General features: G+C 37.8%; 1 protein-coding gene across 2 annotated transcripts in view; it reads right to left on the bottom strand.

The window, feature by feature from the left end:
- SDAD1 (SDA1 domain containing 1) overlaps window positions 1-14,742 on the bottom strand; it is a 28,996-nt gene extending 14,254 nt beyond the window's left edge. Inside the window, exons 1-11 of one of the 2 annotated variants that reach the window (XM_045789791.2) lie at window positions 14,496-14,742; window positions 12,362-12,466; window positions 11,753-11,851; window positions 8,498-8,608; window positions 6,694-6,765; window positions 6,510-6,610; window positions 5,234-5,291; window positions 4,668-4,742; window positions 3,437-3,538; window positions 2,810-2,879; window positions 2,048-2,151 (exon numbers count right to left, since the gene is read on the bottom strand). In XM_045789791.2, the coding sequence (XP_045645747.2) occupies window positions 2,048-2,151; window positions 2,810-2,879; window positions 3,437-3,538; window positions 4,668-4,742; window positions 5,234-5,291; window positions 6,510-6,610; window positions 6,694-6,765; window positions 8,498-8,608; window positions 11,753-11,851; window positions 12,362-12,466; window positions 14,496-14,585 (987 nt within the window). In that variant the 5' untranslated portion in view covers window positions 14,586-14,742. Of the gene's footprint in view, window positions 1-2,047; window positions 2,152-2,809; window positions 2,880-3,436; window positions 3,539-4,667; window positions 4,743-5,233; window positions 5,292-6,509; window positions 6,611-6,693; window positions 6,766-8,497; window positions 8,609-11,752; window positions 11,925-12,361; window positions 12,467-14,495 lie in introns of those variants that run through there. The other variant, XM_045789810.2, reaches the window with a different exon arrangement.
- Window positions 14,743-17,803: the final 3,061 nt, after the last annotated feature.

Genomic DNA, 17,803 nt, shown 5'->3' with positions numbered 1-17,803 from the left:
TTTTGTTTTTTCTCAACAACATTCAAGATTCAATGTGCTGTATTACCCAAGGAAAGGGAGCCTATGCTGCTGCCATCCTCATTATGTGAAGGAAGAAGGAAGTATGTGCAGAATAAACCAGGCGGAAAGAGGCAACCAAAATGTAACATTCTTCTACTTTTAAAATCAGTGTGGCTGCAGAACTAACTGTTTTAAGACTTCAAAGATAAAGAGGATGCTAGGAAGGAATAGCGATGATAGTAAGGCTCCAAAGCAAGGGGTAAAATAGTAACTCAAACCTGAATAGCACCTGTGTAATTTAATCACCCAAACCCCCCCAGTTCTCATTTTATTACTGGATACCACTCCAATCACTGGAGGAAGCTCTATATTTAGCTCGATATTACTCTGAGCTCTATGTTTCAGAGAAAAAACAGTAGCATTCTGGAGTCTATCTAAATAAAGGTGACAGGGTCTAGTTATTAAAGCAACTGTATTTTTTTTTTAAGATTTTATTATAGTTTTTAACAGAGAGAGTACGAGCAGGGGGAACAGCAGGCAGAGGGAGAGGGAGAAGCAGGCTCCCGCTAAGCAGGGAGCCCGATGTGGGGCTCGATCCCAGGACCGTGGGATCATGACCTCAGCTGAAGGCAGACTCTTAACCAACTGAACCACCCAGGCGCCCCAAAGCAACTGTATTTTTTTTTTTTTTAAGGTTTTATTTATTTATTCGATAGAGATAGAGACAGCCAGCGAGAGAGGGAACACAAGCCGGAGGAGTGGGAGAGGAAGAAGCAGGCTCACAGCAGAAGAGCCTGATGTGGGGCTCGATCCCGGAACGCCGGGATCACGCCCTGAGCCGAAGGCAGACGCCCAACCGCTGTGCCACCCAGGCACCCCGGCAACTGTATTTTTTTTAAAATTGTAGCTGACATACAATATTATATTAGTTTCAGCTGTACAGCATAGTGATTTGACATTAATATACATTACAAAATGTTCACCAAAGCAGCTGTAATCTTTAACTACAAGGAGAGAAACTTTGGAAATGGACTGGTCTTTCTCAACGTTCTTCATGTCAGAATAAATTAATTTTTTCTATTTAGCCACAAAGCAAAACCAGAATAAGGAAGATTTAGGTTCAGTATAAAGAGTTTCAGTTGTGAAACTCTAGTATCATTTCTATCAAACCATGCTTAAATTACACATCATTTCTGCTTTCCTATGAAGCTCAAATTTGGGCCTGACATGAAATTTCTGCACAAATACAACATAAATTCACCTCGTAATCCTGCTGTAGGACTATAGCCCATGGAGAAAAGGCATTTTATTCATTAAGATGTTAAGTTTTTCTTAGAAAAAGGGAACAAGTGCTTTCATTCACATGTACTTTCACTTTTCACTGAATATATGTTGACACTGCTAGATTTTCAGCGAACAAGCCTGTTTTACTTTTTTTCTTTAAATAAACTTTTTGAAGGGGGCGCCCAGCTGGCTCCGTTGGAAGAGCGTGCAACTCTTAAGTGGCAGTTAGTGTATGAGTGTGTGTGACGTTTCCACATGTACGCACTATACAGATATACATATATATGTATATGAAGTACCACCAAGGAGCTCCTACAGTTTAATTCAACATGAAATAAATGACCAGAGAATTCAGGTTTGCAAACATTGACCATCTCCTACCAGAGTGGTCTGGAAGTCAGGAAAGCCATAAAGGGATAAACAAACTGCAAAATGTAGTAATAGTCGATAAAAACACATGGGTTGTGTTGGCTCAGAAAAACATATACGTAAAACAAATAAAGTAGAGAAACAGAACACAAAATAGTCTGTCCACAAACTCAATATATGTATAATTTAACATCCTTACTTACTGGTAAGAAAACAGAGTGATAAAAATTGCTATTTTCGGAGCGAAAGATCTTATTCTTCTATAAACTGTACAGGTTTAAATGGTTTTGGGGGATAAAATTAAGCCACTGCTTTACTTTAGTGGCTTCCCTTTTACCAAGAATAATTCTATTTCTAACGTTCACCAAGATGAGAAACATAATGTAGTTCGAACCTCGTGAATTCCCACCAGTCTGGAGATGAGGTTCATGAGCATCATTTTCACCTCAAATCTCTCCGTAGAGCTCTCTAGCTGCTTTAGTAGTTTTTCTGCAAAATCTGGAAAGGAGAAGACCAGAGAAGCACACTGAGTCCATGGTCTGCACACCACTACCTAACAGGCGTAGAAAAGAGCAGTCATTAGATCAGCGACTGTGGTAGGGCTGTACCTGAAATCACTCTGCTGAACCAGGATGGTTCAGAACAGCAGCATCACAGAAGGTGAAAAGATGCACACACAGTGAACGGTGCCCTTCAATGGTGCCCAAAGTTAAGTCTTAAGGAGTCCCAAGATTTTTAGCATCAACATCTTGACTGATAGGAGCTCCACTTAACAGTTCTCAGAGCCTTGCTTCCCAGAGTGTGGTCCACAGCTGGTCCACCCGGTAGCTTGTTAGAAATACAGAATCTCAGGCCCCACCCTACACCTACTAAATCAGAATCTGCACCGACAAAAGATTATCAATTCTTCATTTAGTCAAGCACAATGTCCTACTGCAACTGTTTGTTAAAGACATAAAGTAAAGAACTCTTCCTTCCACATTTTTCTTATTTTGCTGTGGACTGGGAATTACAACTTTAAAACATAATTCCCCAGGCTACAACCAAATGGTAACAACAATTACTGATTGTCTATTAAGTGCCAGGGATCTTATATTCCCTGGTAACACACAGAGGTAAGACCAAAAAGGAACTTGGGAAGTCATAATTGTAATACCTTGGGGGTCATGAATCAAATGAATAGCCGAAAAATTAAACACCTCTGGTTTTTTCTTCTTTTTTTGTTTCTGAAATAAAACGAGAGGAAAAAACATTTACATCACACCACACTATTGCGGGAGAGGAACCTACAACAAATTTGTTTCAAAAAACCTTTCTTTCAACTAGAACTAAAGGTGGTTTTTGTCTTTCTACATTAAACCTCGGGAATGTTCCAGCAAATAGCACCTGTGAGACTTAAAAGAATTTAGAAATATAAACATTAAAAAACACAGAAGGGCCAAATTAATGAATTTTCAGATTAACCATCACAAAATATAAAATGTATTTCATTGGTGTACTCTCCTGAGAAGATAAATCTAGCAAAAATACCCTAATACAGGCCATCTTGATTAGAACAATTGAAAAGTGAGTTTAATCAAATTAATTTATTCAAGTCACAGATTTTGCTAGAGCTGAAAACATTTCGTCATCTAAAAAAACCAGTACTTAAAAATTCATCATAAATTCCGAAGTCTCTCAAAAATGCTATTTCTTTATTCCAAATTCTTAAAAAGCTTTTGCCAAAAACCCCATATTCTATAGTCTAATGATTCCTACCTCATTTTCCAGGTACAAGTCTCACCTTGAGCACTTTCATAGCCTTTTCCAACTTCTTCTTGTGTTTGGAGCTTTTCTTCCCTGTGGCATATTGTACTAGCAGGTCTCTTGCTGTTGGTCCTTCATCCTGAAGAAGACACTACTTTGTAAACAAGGAAAATCTGCATAGAAGCAAACAGTAAGGCTTTCAAAGACTTCTTTGCATTTATACTCTGCAACCGCTATAAAAAATGAGCATGACTTAAAATTCAATAAAAATATTTGCCCATGTGTACAAACGAGTACAAAGATTTTCACTGCAGCACTGATTTTTGTTTTTATATTTTGCTTTAAAGTTTTATCAAAGTATAAAATACAACTTTGTTTTTATTTGAAAAAAGAAACTGGAAACACTATCACTAGGAAAATGATTAAGCTATAATACATACATACTATGAAATATGTGGAGGTTAAAAGAATGAGGTAGATCTGTATGTACTAAATCGGTATATCTATATATACAACACAAAGAAAGCAGGTTGCAGAATAATACACATAATAATTATATATATTTCAAAGATCTAACATACACATAACATATATACATCCACATATATACACTTGGGAAATGAAATGGTTATCTGTGAAGATGAAACAGGGAAGTAGAAATAAGACAGGATCAAGAAAACTTTTCTCTACAGTATTGTAATTTTTTATAATAATGTTATTCACACATTACTAATAACAAAATGAATTAAAAGAGCTTATTATATATTCTCGTATTCTTGTTACCACAATGCTAATAGGAGAAAGGATACTTTTTCTTAGAATTTGTTTTTGATTTTACTAAAAAATATTTTTTAATAAAGAAAATTTCATGACATCATAAATCTTCATTTTGCCTTTTTAGAAGATGCCACAATATTATTTCTCTCCTTCTCTAAACACTCTATAATATTGACATCATCTCAAAAAATACTGGCAGCAATTTTCATTCTAAGTTTATATAATGAGTAGAGGTATAGCTTTAGAACTACGAACAAGGCTAAATGAATCTCACTTTTATTATTAGTTCTTTAACCAATCTTAGTGAACGTAAGTGACAAATTCTAAACAGAATAAAATCTCAGCATGGCAGAACACAATAAAGGATAAAGGTAACATGTAAGCTTTTTTCTAGCTTGAGCGTCATGGATTTTACAATCTGTCCTGAGAGCAATAATGAAATCTACTAGACTGCTGTAAAGTTCAGAAGCATCTATGGTTAAATGTATAACCTCAGATTCTGAGTCGCTGTCCTGTTTCTCCTCTTCATCTTTGCCAAGGAAAAATGTCAAAGCAGCAACTAATATCTAAAGACCAATCAGAACAAAGTCAATTACTCACCCCAGCTTACAACAAAGAATAAATACTTTCGTTTACATACTATTCACGCACAGAACTAGGACCTGAAGGAACAAAATCAGACTAATGGGATTTGGGCTCTTTTTTCTCAATTAAAACATAATGTTGTTATAACACTATTTGTCCTAAAAGTATTTATAATTCAAAAAAGGTATCTTTAGATAAAAACAGCCAGGTTCTACATAGTTATCTTTTAAGTAGATGACCAGGAATTTCTACATGCCCGCGCCTGCCCCAAAAAGTGACATGGTAGCCTTTCTAACAAAGTCAAACATGTTCTTAAATGCCTCCTCTAAAGCACAGATGAACCAGGGAAGCAGCCTGAACACAAAGAGAGCATTACTAAACATGAACTGCACGCCCATACAGTACCTCTTCCTCACAGACCCGTCTCCTTGCTACTCGGACGGTGCCTTCACACAGCCCTACAGACACTCACCTTGGTGACCTTAGAGAAACATGCGGTTGTGATCACATTGACAGTTTTGGCATCATTCCTGGGGTAAGACAAATGAGTGTTTTCAAAGTAAATTCTCATTCTATTGCATTTCATTGCATTGACAATGGTACAAAATGAACAATATATATTTCTGACATGTTAGACTCCACAGTTTAAAAAGTTGTGGGTTGCAATAAATAAATAAGTAGTCATAGGTTGCCTAACAAACAAAAACAGAGTCACGGATTGCTAAACTGTCAACCACAGGTGAACATTTAATTAAACTTTAGCCCAGTCTTATGTCAGAAAATTACACAGCCATTTAATATGGATTTTTGTGAAGAATTTTTAATGACACAGGAATGTACTCAAGATAAGAGAAACAAAAAAAGTGAATAAAAACTTAATAGTATGGCAAAATTCTAACCATATTTAAAAATTCATGTTAAAGGGGGCGTCTGGGTGGCTCAGTTGACTAAGTGGCGGGCTCCTGATTTCAGCTCAGGTCATGATGTCAGGGTCCTGGGATCTAGCCCCGTGTGGGGCTCCACACTCAGCGGAGTCTGCTTGAGGATTTCTTTCCCTCTCCCTCTGCCCACCCCCCGCTTGTGTGTGCATATGCTCTGTCTCTCTAAAATAAATAAATCTTCTAAAAAATTCACGTTAAGGAAATGACAGGAGAAAATAGAAACTATTAACAGTGATCATCACTGGGTGGTGAAACTATCAAAATTTTTTTAAAAAAACTTTTTAGCTTCTCCCAATTTTTTGTTGCAATGAATATTACTTTTATAATAAAAAAATAGTGAATAAGAAAAACAAAAGACATGAATTGGGAGCAATGTACCAACAAACCAAAGTTTACAGAAGGTGATACTTTACATACATGGGATAAAATTCTCAGAGTTGCAGAGCAGAAAGAGCACAGATTTCAGAGTCTGACATCTGGGTCTGAATTTCCGTTCTGCCCTCGACTAGCTACTAAGCTTACACCCTATGAACTTTAGTTTTGTTACCTATAAAATGGGGATCATTCCAGATAAGTTGCATTATGTTGTTCTAAAGGTTGAATGAGATAATATGAGGCGTAGGTGGCTCAAGAAATGGTAGCCAATGTTATTATTTGGATTGCTCTATATTTTTATTTCCAACTTAATCTATGACAGAGGTATATTAAAGAGACAAAGATCAAGAAAAATATTTGTGTATGTACCCTGCAGTAATTATAAATGAATGAGAGTCTCCTTTTAAAGAGACAAATACATATATATATTACCAGATGTTTCTTCTATAGAGTTCAATCATCACATCCAAAGATATTTTGGCTGCAGTTGCATTGCTGTCTCTTAACATGGTGTACATGAAATTCTGCAACACCTAAAGAAAAAGAGGAGAAAGAAGATTTAATATAATACACTGCTGGCACATGCTGTGAACATGGAAAAAAAAGGGGTACTTACTATATTCACTTTATTGTTCTTGTGTTTTGCATTTATATTCTTGATATCAGTGACAATATGTGTGTATAAAGTCTAAGGAAAAGAAACAAAAACATACACATATTAGCTGACGTTTTTAACCTTGCTCAGGGTTTGGAGAAAATGCATGGGAGAATATAATTTTACCTATTTTTCATTCTATAATAAGACACCATAAACAAAACAAAAAGCAGCAGCTAAAATGCAAAAGGAAAGTTGCCCTAAAAAGGATAAACAAGGAGTTACCATATAACTCAACAATTCTACCTCTAGTTATATATCCAAGAAAAATGAGAATATATTTCCACACGAATATTCACAGCAGCATTATCCATAATAGCCAGAAAGTGGCAACAACCCAACTGTCCATTAACTGATGAACAGACAACAAAATGTGGTATCCCCATATGACTGAATATTACTTAGCAACAAAAAGGAATGAAGTACTGATACATTCGACAACATAGTTGAACTCTGAAAGCATTATGCTAAGTGAAAGAAGCCAGACACAAATACTACGTGTTGTATGATTCCATTTATATGAAATACCCAGTGTAGGCAAATCTAGAGAGACCAAAAGTAAATTGGTGGTTACCTAGGCATGAGAGAGATGAGGAAATGGGGAGTGAGTGCTAATGGGAACGGGGTTTCTTTTTGAGGAGGATAAAAATACTCCAAAATTGATTGTACTGATGGTTGCAAACTCTGTAAATATACTAAAAACCACTGAACTGCACACTTTTAATAGATAAATTGTATATGAATTATATCACAATAAAGTTATTTTTAAAAAGGAAAGTTGTTCCATTTACTTAGTCCTTAAACGCATACTTAGCCCCTAACCGGTATACCAATACCACTGGTGCCCAAAATCCCTCCCATAGACAACTTTTATCTCACAGTTACACAAAAAGTACAATTGCTAAAATCAAATAGTGGCAGTCTCTCAATACTCGGAAAAAAATTTTTTTCAAATTAATATACGTAAACTTAAACTTTTCTTTAAATTTCTTTCACAAACCTTCAGCTCTGGTCTTACTTATACAAGCAAATACAAAGTCACAGGGAAATATTAATAACGAAAAGTGTTTTGGGAGATAGGGTGGGGCTGTTATAGTTAGGGGTGTCCAGTTCATGCTCTGATTCAGCTAGTCAGTATAGTACAGTTGAAAAAGGCATGAGTTCTGGAACCATACTGCCTGGGTTTATATTTCTGCCTTCCCACTAACATGCCCCACGATTCTGGGCATCTTACTCTACCTCTCTGTGTCTCAGCCTTTTCATTTGTAAAATAATAGTAATAATGAACCCTATCTCATTTTGTGAGTAAACAAATAAATATATAAGAAGCTCTGAATGGTACCTGGCAAAAAGTGAGCAATCAATAAATGTTAGCTATTAGCACCATGTTGTATGCACACAAGCGTTGATTTTTTCCTATTAAAATTATCCTTATCTGTATCCAATAACATGAAGTATCAAGAATTCAATCTACAGGGGTGCCTGGGTGGCTCAGCCGTTAAGCCTCTGCCTTCGGCTCAGGTCATGATCCCAGGGTCTTGGGATCGAGCCCCGCATCAGGCTCCCTGCTCCTCGGGAACCCTGCTTCTCCCTCTCACACTCCCCTTGCTTGTGTTCCCTCCCTCGCTGTCTCTCTCTGTCAAATAAATACATAAAATCTAAAAAAAAAAAAAAAAAAAAAAAAAAAGGAATTCAATCTACAAGTTTAATGTCACTGCAAGGAAAAATGGAATATAAGGGGGGAAGAAGCAATTTCGCTCTTTACCTTTCGCAGAAGCTTATCATGGCAACGCAGAAGTTCAAAGAAGAGTTCTAGCAAACTTGATGGATTGATGAGATTCTTATTTCTCAGCAAGATCAAAGCTTTGCAAAATGTCTAAGGAAGGAAAAGAAACATATTATATGGTAATGATGAAATTAGGGTGAGAAAAGGGAGAATGTATATCCCAAAAGAGTGTGCTATCTTCTCCTAATTAGGCACTATTCTGGGCATTAGAACAACAGTCAGTCTCTGCCCTCATGGACGTTCCACTGGGAGTGAGGCAGAAGAAGGGACAGAGGAGCAAGGAAGCACATAAACAGGTGTATCTCACACAATGATATGTGTCATCAAGAAAGTAAAACAGGGTAATGTAATTGATACACAGTGACTGAGGGGGGACTACTTTACACAGGAAGGTCAAGTAAGTATCAAGATATGACAAACTCAGGGCGCCTAGGTGGCTCAGTCAGTTAGGTGTCTGCCTTTGGCTCTAGTCATGATCTCAGGGTCCTGGGATCAAGCCCCGCATCGGGCCCTGGCTCAGCCGGGAGTCTGCTTCTCCCTCTCCCTCTGACCCTCTTCCCCGCTTGTGCTCTTTCTGTGTCTCAAATAAATAAATAAAATCTTAAAAAAAAAAAAGATCTGACAAACCCCTAGTGATCAATGAATGCAAAAAGATAAGAAAGGTGGGTTAACAAGAACAGAATAAACTGGAATCATCAATCTGAATCTGTGACCTTATAAGGCATTCCTTGGAGGTATGTTAGTACCCAAGAATCACCCAACAGCATTTGTAGCACTCCTGCTTACCACCAACTTTCATGACTACCCTTATTGCCCAAGATTTGGCTGCTACTACCGTTCTCCATTACCAGAACAAGTAATCCTTGGAGAATAGTTGATTCCAAATCTTGGGGCAGGCAAAGCAGTGAAAAAAAGGTTCTGGAATTATTTCTGCCAGAACGTAAGGATGCTTTCAAAAATATCAGGGGCTTTGCCAAAAGGACTGAGAAGCTCCCACTGGCTAGGTGATAACAATTTGAACAAAAAATAATAAATAATGCTTAAAAAAAGAAATGAATAAGAAGGACATAAATAGGGGTGCCTAGGCGATGCTGTTGGTTAAGCGTCTGACTCTTGGTTTTGGGTCAGGTCGTTATCTCAGGGTTGTGAGATTGCCCTGTGTTGGCCTCCACGCTCAGCATGGAGTCTGCTTAGAGTTTCTCGTTCCCTCTCCCTCTGTCCCTCCCCTCTGCACTCTCTCAAATAAATAAATCTTTAAAAAAAGGAAAAGGCTACAATGTCAGAGAAACATAAAAAAATTCATTTTACTGATTTTTTTAAGTAAAAGTTAATATACATGGGTATTTTGTTTCTTCCATTAAGAAACACAGTCTGGTCTATCTGTGTAAGTAGGAAAAAGTGAACAAAAACTTGGGAATGATTCAAAACGTCCTGGAAGAATAACAAATCAGTAGGCAGAAAGTCCACCAGTTGTTAAGGACTGGTGGTTATCACAATTGCCAATTAAAAAGAGGACCCACCAGTTGGTTTTAAATGAATCCTCTAAAGAGGAATGCTAATTACACAGACTCAATCCTTTGTTTCCTAGGAAAGGAAATCTCCCTTAATTATTTTTTAAAAACCTATTAATCATCATAAAAAACTATAAAGAAACACACACACATTTATTTATTTGACAATGCCTGCAGACTGGTTTGGTTGGGTACTGTTAGACACACAGAACTTAAAGGAAACCTAATTACTTGGAAAGACACTAAGTCTCTACACTCAAAATCTCAATCTGTATGACCTATAGGGACTTCGGAGTTTCATGACATAAGTAAAAGTCCTTTGACTAACAGTTTGAGTTTGAAGACTTTTGGGCTATGCTGCCAGGTCCCACATCCCAATGGAAAGTCACTCAGTTGACAACCCAGACCTTGAAACCCTGGCTTGTCTGAGATGATATCCTTTTTCTTTTGGGCCTAATCAAATTAATAAAATCCTGAAGACGTATAAAAATAGTAGAATGACAAAAAGCCTGGGAGAACGTAAGAGAAACAAATTTAAATCTAGAGACCTAGGATTTAACAAGTTTTGACATATTACTATGTTTTGTGGTCATTAATATTTGTGTCAGTTCTACCTGCTGCAGAGGTGTCTGAAAAGCAGACATACGAAATCTGAAAATGCCTTAGGCTGGGTTCTCAAGAAGCAGAGCCCGATTCATTACAGTGATTTGTCCAGGGTGTGCTCCCTTCTAGAAGTAAAGGAAGCAGGACAGGGCAGACAAAGAAAAGCTGAGCAAGGTTCTGTCCTTGGCTGGAGACTAGCTTTCCTCACGTCACACACAAGCCCTGGAGCACAAACTACAACACAAAGTGGGACCCACCCTGAGGGAAGGGGCTGGGCTTTTGAACCTCTGGATTAGTCAGGTACCACCTGTAGGCTGAGAGGGCAATCTCCCAGGTGCTAGGGCTGTCACTTAGCTGGAGATAAGGCACGGGAGAAAGGATAGCTGGGGGCAGTGACAGCCAACATTCACCACTGGTGAGGGGAAATGGGAGCACAAGGCTGGTAAAGGGGATCTCAGTCAGGACCCAGTATCAACCACTACAGTGACAATATTTAAATGCTCAAACTGGCCAGTAAATGAATAAGTTTATTAAATTAAGCATTATAGGAGTGCTTCTAATCAGTTCTGGTTTGGCACTGCCCAATTCGCACTGAATTTTACTAAAACTCCTAAAATTTAAAAATAAGTGAATAAATAAAGCATTGCAAAAACTGTAAATTATAACTAGGGTTCTTAATGCATAAGAGATTTGAATGACTAGAAGGAATCATGTATTCAAAATAGCATCCTGGCAGGGTTAGCATGCTGGAAGAACAGAGAGATCAGAGAGAGCGAAGTGTAGCAGAAAAGGAAAGGAGGTCAAAAATACTGGCGGGGGCACCTGGCTGGCTCAGTCGATAGAGCATGAAACTCTTCAAAAAAACCCCAAACCAAAAAAACCCCAAAACATTGGCAAGAAGCAGATCATTTAGGGATTTACAGGCCACATTAGTAGAGCTTTACTCTAATTGAGTTTTACTCTAAGTATAAATGAGAAGCCACAGAAAGATTTTAAGGAACAGGTGACACATTCTGATTTACATTTTAAGAAGATGTTTGCTGAGGCTGTTCTCATTTAAACACATAGTATTTGCACACATAAACACAGCACAACGTATCAATCTAAATACTGGACCTACCATTCGAAGATCTGGGTCCAAGACAGTGTGATTGTAGGAGAGAAGATCTTTCAGCTCTTGAGGAAAATTACTTAAATGTTCTGGATAGCAGTGACCAATCTGTAACAAAGCAAAGGCTCTTCTGAAGTTTCTCTTTCTCTCCTATAATTCATATGCACATATTTATGATGCTCTGCAAAAGGAGAGTAAAAGGCTGTTTCACAGAAGTAGATGGTTTCAAATCATTTCTTTTTATTCTACATGCTAATTTTTCCCATTTTCCCTGACCTTTCTTTTTTCTGACCTTTCTGACCTTCATATTTCTTCTAACCTTAGTAAAATATTTGTGACATGAATTAGAATCTGCTCTTATGAATTTGACAAAAAAAAACAAAAAACAAAACAAAAACAGCCTGAAAGTTTTGCTTTGGTTGGTTCTGCGAAAAGCTCCAGTGAAATCTTCTAATTCAGCTTAGGGAGAAAATAAAATTTGCAAAAAGGGAAACTTAAAAAAGTTTTTTAAAAATTAAATTTCCATTCCTGAATGGAATAAGATTGGGTATGACTGGAAAAATATTCTGCAAATGGCATAAAACAACTTGTCTTTGTTTTACTCAGAAATCATCTTACCTGTGCCATAAACATCACCAGCTCTGCCAGTTCTTTGCTAGGCTTATTTGGTTGTAATCTGAAAATCTCCACATTGGATTTGTAGTGATTGTACTGCTGTAGAAACTGTAGGAAAATAAAATTTAAGTTGGTCACCTTCTATCATATGACTTTCCCAGTGAAGAATGAGAAATTACTTAGTAGACATCTCTGATAGTGGTGTAGAGAAAAAGACATGCCAAAAGTGTATAGAAATATCTTTTCCTTACCCGCATTCTTCAAAATAAGTTTTGAAAAATGTGAGCACATCATAGGTAATCTAAAGACCCTTTTCTTTATCATTAGAAACATAGGTGATGTGGTGTAAAGCACAGAGTGTCAAAGCCAAGAGTCAAAAACTAAGATTCGGTCTATAGAGCACTCACAGCAGCACAAAATATAGGTCAGAAAAAGTAAAGTAAATCGTAACTATACAAAACTCTCTAGTCAACATTCCCCACTTCCTTTAAATAATAATTAAGATTTTATCCTGGAGTTCTAGATAGGATGTGTCCACCGCCAAAAGCAACACACAGAAATAACGATAATAGCTTCCACTTATTCAGCACTTGCTGTATGCCAGTCATTATGTACATTATCTCATTTAATTATATTTAATTCTAACAACAACCCAACAATCTAATGTTGGAACTCACTAGGCCTCAGTTCCATGCCCTATATCTACTCTCCAGGCCTAGACCACACACAGCTTTAAATTGCATGAGTGTATGAGAGAGACACTATGAGAATGAGTAGTTCCTTTTTTAAGATTTATTTATTTATTTTTAGAAAGAGACAGAGGCATGAGTGGGGGGGGGGAGGGACAGAGGGCAAGAATCCTCAAGCAGACTCCCTGCTGAAGAGGGGAGCCCGTTCCAGGACCCTAACATCATGACCTGACCTGAAATCAAGAATCAGTTGCTTAACTGAGCCACCCAGGCACCCTGAGAATGAGTATTTCTTTGTATTAGCAGCCCTAACTGGCCCAGTGCACTCCAGATTCATCTCTCCAATTGCCTGACATCTGTGTTTAGATATCTAATAGACATCTTAAATCTAGCATGATCAAAAAACGTAACTCTTGATTTCCCCCAACAAAACTCCTAGGCCTCCAGCTTTCTCTAAGACCAGGAGTCAAGAAAAAGACCTACAACCCCTATATGCTTCAGATAAGACCCTGCTCTCCTGACTCCACACCACCAATGACAGGAGTGAGGAGAGGGCCCCAGAACTCCGTGTGCTCCTAGCAAGATCCTTATCTCACTTCTTTCCCACTCCTATCCATGGCCCAACCACCATTATCATGTGCCTGGAGATGATGAGAACTAGTATTATTACACCCCTTATGTTCATCAATCACCACAAATGTCCGGGATACCCGGGCCATCCTTCATTCCCCTCTCTCTAATCCCCAGGCCAGCAGAATTAAGAACTCCTGGGAGGGGCCAGGGCATATTTTTAAAAGTACCCTAGCCATTCTGATGCTCTATGGAAAACTTTCTCTCCTGACACACTGCTGCCCCGTTTTCTTCCACCCAGGAAGTGTCCTCTTCGTCCCTCCGTGCTACTTCCAGAGACTGGCATCCCTCCAGATTGGTACCCTTTCCTGCTCCTTAACTGTCCCCACTGCCAGCTCTGAATTTTATGTCTGGAGGTCCATTTACGGCTGTCGGAAACAGACGTCGATGGAAGGCATTCTAACATAGGCTCATCAAGTGTTACCGACTTATTCAACTTAGGGGTTTCTGAAAGCAAAAGGCTGAAAAATCTGCATGGAAGTTGGTGGTTGGAGGGGCGGACCACTTGTCTCTCCACCTCTATGAGGTCGGGAGATAAACCCTAATGCCAAAAAAAAAAAATCTTTAAGGGTGTTTCCGTGGCAGCAGGACTACAGAGTAGTTTAGAAAATCCAAACGGGCAGCAAATTTCCATGAGGTGGGGAACAAAATCAGGGGCATGTCCCTTCCTCAACCTCTTCTCTCCTCCCGAGGGATCCCTGACCCTAACCGAAGAACCTGAGGCTAACCAGGATCCCAAGTCCACGCCACACCTTCCCCCTGCCTATGTCTCAACCAGTCGCGCCCCGGCCTCTAGCGGCGCCACGCCGCATTCCCACCTCCTCGATGTAGGCTGGCGGATCCCGCTTGATCAGATTCTGTAACTGCGGCAGGTTGCTGGGCAGCTTGTTATTGTTTCTGTTAGACATGTTGGCTGCTGACGGGCTCCGCAGGGAACAGTTTTAAGAAACCCCACACCTCCGGCAATCACCAACCGTGTCGGCTGCGTGTGGGAATCGTGCTTCCGACAATGACCGGAAACAGCACATGGGACGCTCGGCAGGCGGCGCCATCTTGGTTCTTAAAAAAAAAAAAAAAGGAAGAAAAAAAAAAACACACAAACCCGGGAGGCTACGGGAGCCTCGGAGTGTCAAATTTACTCCCACTGCCGAACTGCTCGGTAGTGGTTTACACGAGGATTTGATTTTTTCCTCCATACACATTAGTTTATATCGTCATTGTGACACTCCTATGAAACAGATAGATAAGGATTAATCGTTTTTTAAATCCCACGGCCTAAGGACAGAAGGTTTTTCCTTTGGGAGTGGATAGCACTATCCTATTTTAGAGGGGGGGGAAGCGATGAGGTGCGTGTTACTCTTTTGCTATAACTTTAAATACTGCTTTTGTTTTGTTTTTGGTTGTTTTCAACCGTAACCCACACAAGGGAAAAGGGTGTGGCCTGGATAAAATGTAATCATGTTGATTGATTCTAAAATGCAAATTAATTTTTATTTAAAGGACCATCATTTTTATAAACATTATAAATACTCTTCAGTCACAGTTTTAAATTCAGATGCTGGTAATTCGAAGAGAATACATTTCTACAGTTTCACAGTGTGCAAAAACAAATGTGATGAATGAATGAATGGAGGAGTTAGGGTGTTGTTAATACAAAAATACGTGTGATCACTCACTCTGTGCCAGGCACTGTTCCAAGTTCTCCACTTGCACTATTCATTTAACCCTCGGAAAAGCCCTTTGAATTAGGTATTATAATTTTCTGCACTTTACAGAGGAGGAAATAGGCTCAGACAAATTGACTGCCCAAATTCATAGCTGGTGTGGGAGCTGAGGATTTAAGTCCAGGCAGTTTTGACTGTAACTAGATGAGAGAAAAAAGGAGCCTCACAGCTGGCACCTGGTAACTGGTTTGGCATTAATAGAGGGTCAGTGGTATTCTGCTTAACGTAAACAATTTTAGGTGCACCTGGCTGGCTTAATGGGCTAGATCTCAGGGTTGTGAATTCAAGCCCCACGTTGGCTCTAGAGATCACTTAAATAAATAAATAAATAAATAAATAAATAAACAAACAAATAAACAAATAAATACATACATACATACCTAGATAGATAAATAGATAAATAAATAAATAACAATTTCACAAACACCAACTTCATTTCAGTCTGGGTCATCACAGAACTGGTTAGAATGAGCCCAAAACAAGATAACTCTGTAATCACACCTGAGCACAAACAAAATCAAGAATATTGTGCAAACCATCACTAATTTTTCAGCTATGTTTAGAAAATGGCTATTCTATTTATTCTTGAGTCAGGTACTTGTGAAGTTAATAAGAAGCAAATGTAGGTAGTAAATATTTTTTTTGAAAGCCTATTCAGAGGGGCATCTGGCTGGCTCAGACTGTAGAGCACGTGATTCCTGATCTCAAGGTCATGAGCACAAGGCCCACGCTGGGTGTAGAGATTACTTACATGAGTAAATAAATTTTAAAAAACTAAAAAAGGAAAAAAAAAACCCAACCACCCATTCATAGATTCAAATTTAAAAAAATGTTTTTGATTAGGTTGTATTAGGGAGAAAAGTATCCTCAAAACAAAATAGGTTGAAAAAAATTTTGCAATTATTTAATAGAATTCCTGTCAAAATCATAAGCTTATGTACTATGAATCTTTCATCACAAAAATATAACATGATGGGGCGCCTGGGTGGCTCGGTTGTTAGGCATCTGCCTTCGGCTCAAGGCGTGATCCCAGAGTCCTGGGATCTAGCCGGACATTAGGCTCCCTGCTCTGCTGGGAGCCTGCTTTTTCCTCTCCCACTCCCCCTGCTTGTGTTCCCTCTCTTACTGGCTGTCTCTCTCTGTCAAATCAATCAATCTTCTTTATATATATATATATATATTATTATTATTATTATTATTGATTATTATTATCAATATATAAGATTGATTGATTATTATTATTATTGATTGATTATTATTATCAATCAATCAATCTTCTTTATATATATTCTTTATATATATATTATTTATATATATTATATATATAATAATCTTATTATATATTATTATATATATAATCTTATTATAGATTATATATATATTATATATATATAATCTATATATATTGTATATATAGATTATATATATAATAGTCTTCTTTATATATATATTATTATTGATTGATTATTATTATCAATTATTATTATTATTGATTGATTATTATTATCAATCAATCAATCTTTATATATATAGAAGATTGATTGATTATTATTATTATTGATTGATTATTATTATTATTATTATTATTATATATATAATGTGAATAAAACACTCAGGCCATGTCATAAACTTTTATTTGCCATCTGTATGTCAGGAACTAGGGTAGGTGGTAGGAATACAAAAATAAATGAGGCATGGGCATTTGCCCTCAGGGAACTCACAGACTAAAAAGGGAGACAAATAGACAAGCACTTTTAAAATGAATAAAAATGTTCTTACAGTAGAGCAGTGGAAGCCATGGAAAGGACAACCCGGCCTAGAGGAACCAGAATGCTTCATAGTTATGGTACTAGTTGATTGAAATCCTGAAAGAAGAGGAATTTTTCTGAAGGAGGGAAAGTAAGGCTTTCCACATAAAGAAAATAGCCCGTATAGAAGTACAAGGGCTAGAAAAAGTGTGGTGGGTTTAAGGGATGCAGAAGTTTGGTGTGACTAAATGTTAGGAGGGGGTGTGCAGCACGGAAGGAGTTGAGAAAAATGAGTCAGCTGGGATTATGGAATCCTGATGATGAAAGGCTTTCTGTGCTCGTCTAAGGAGGGCATGTAAGTCTGCTCAAGAGAAAACTAAGGCTGAGAGTGACTAACTGAATATGTATTTTTAAAATATTAAACAATGGCTATATTGCATGTAACATAATCTACATATGTGTTATGTATATGAGCCAGATCAACACCAAGAAAACGCCATATTCATTTCTATATTTAGTCTTGAATTGGCAAAGGAACTTTCCATCTTTCTCTGATCCCCAAATAACTTTTAACCTGAAGTGAATTATTCTAGAACAGAAAATCTCCCTCTTTGCAAAAGAGACCCTATAATAATTATAGAATGGATCATATCA

Source organism: Ursus americanus, chromosome 8 (assembly GCF_024610735.1).
Source record: "Ursus americanus isolate L20-20 chromosome 8, mUrsAme1.1.p, whole genome shotgun sequence".
Lineage (NCBI taxonomy): Eukaryota > Metazoa > Chordata > Mammalia > Carnivora > Ursidae > Ursus > Ursus americanus.
This window is presented reverse-complemented; position numbering and strand designations above follow the sequence as displayed.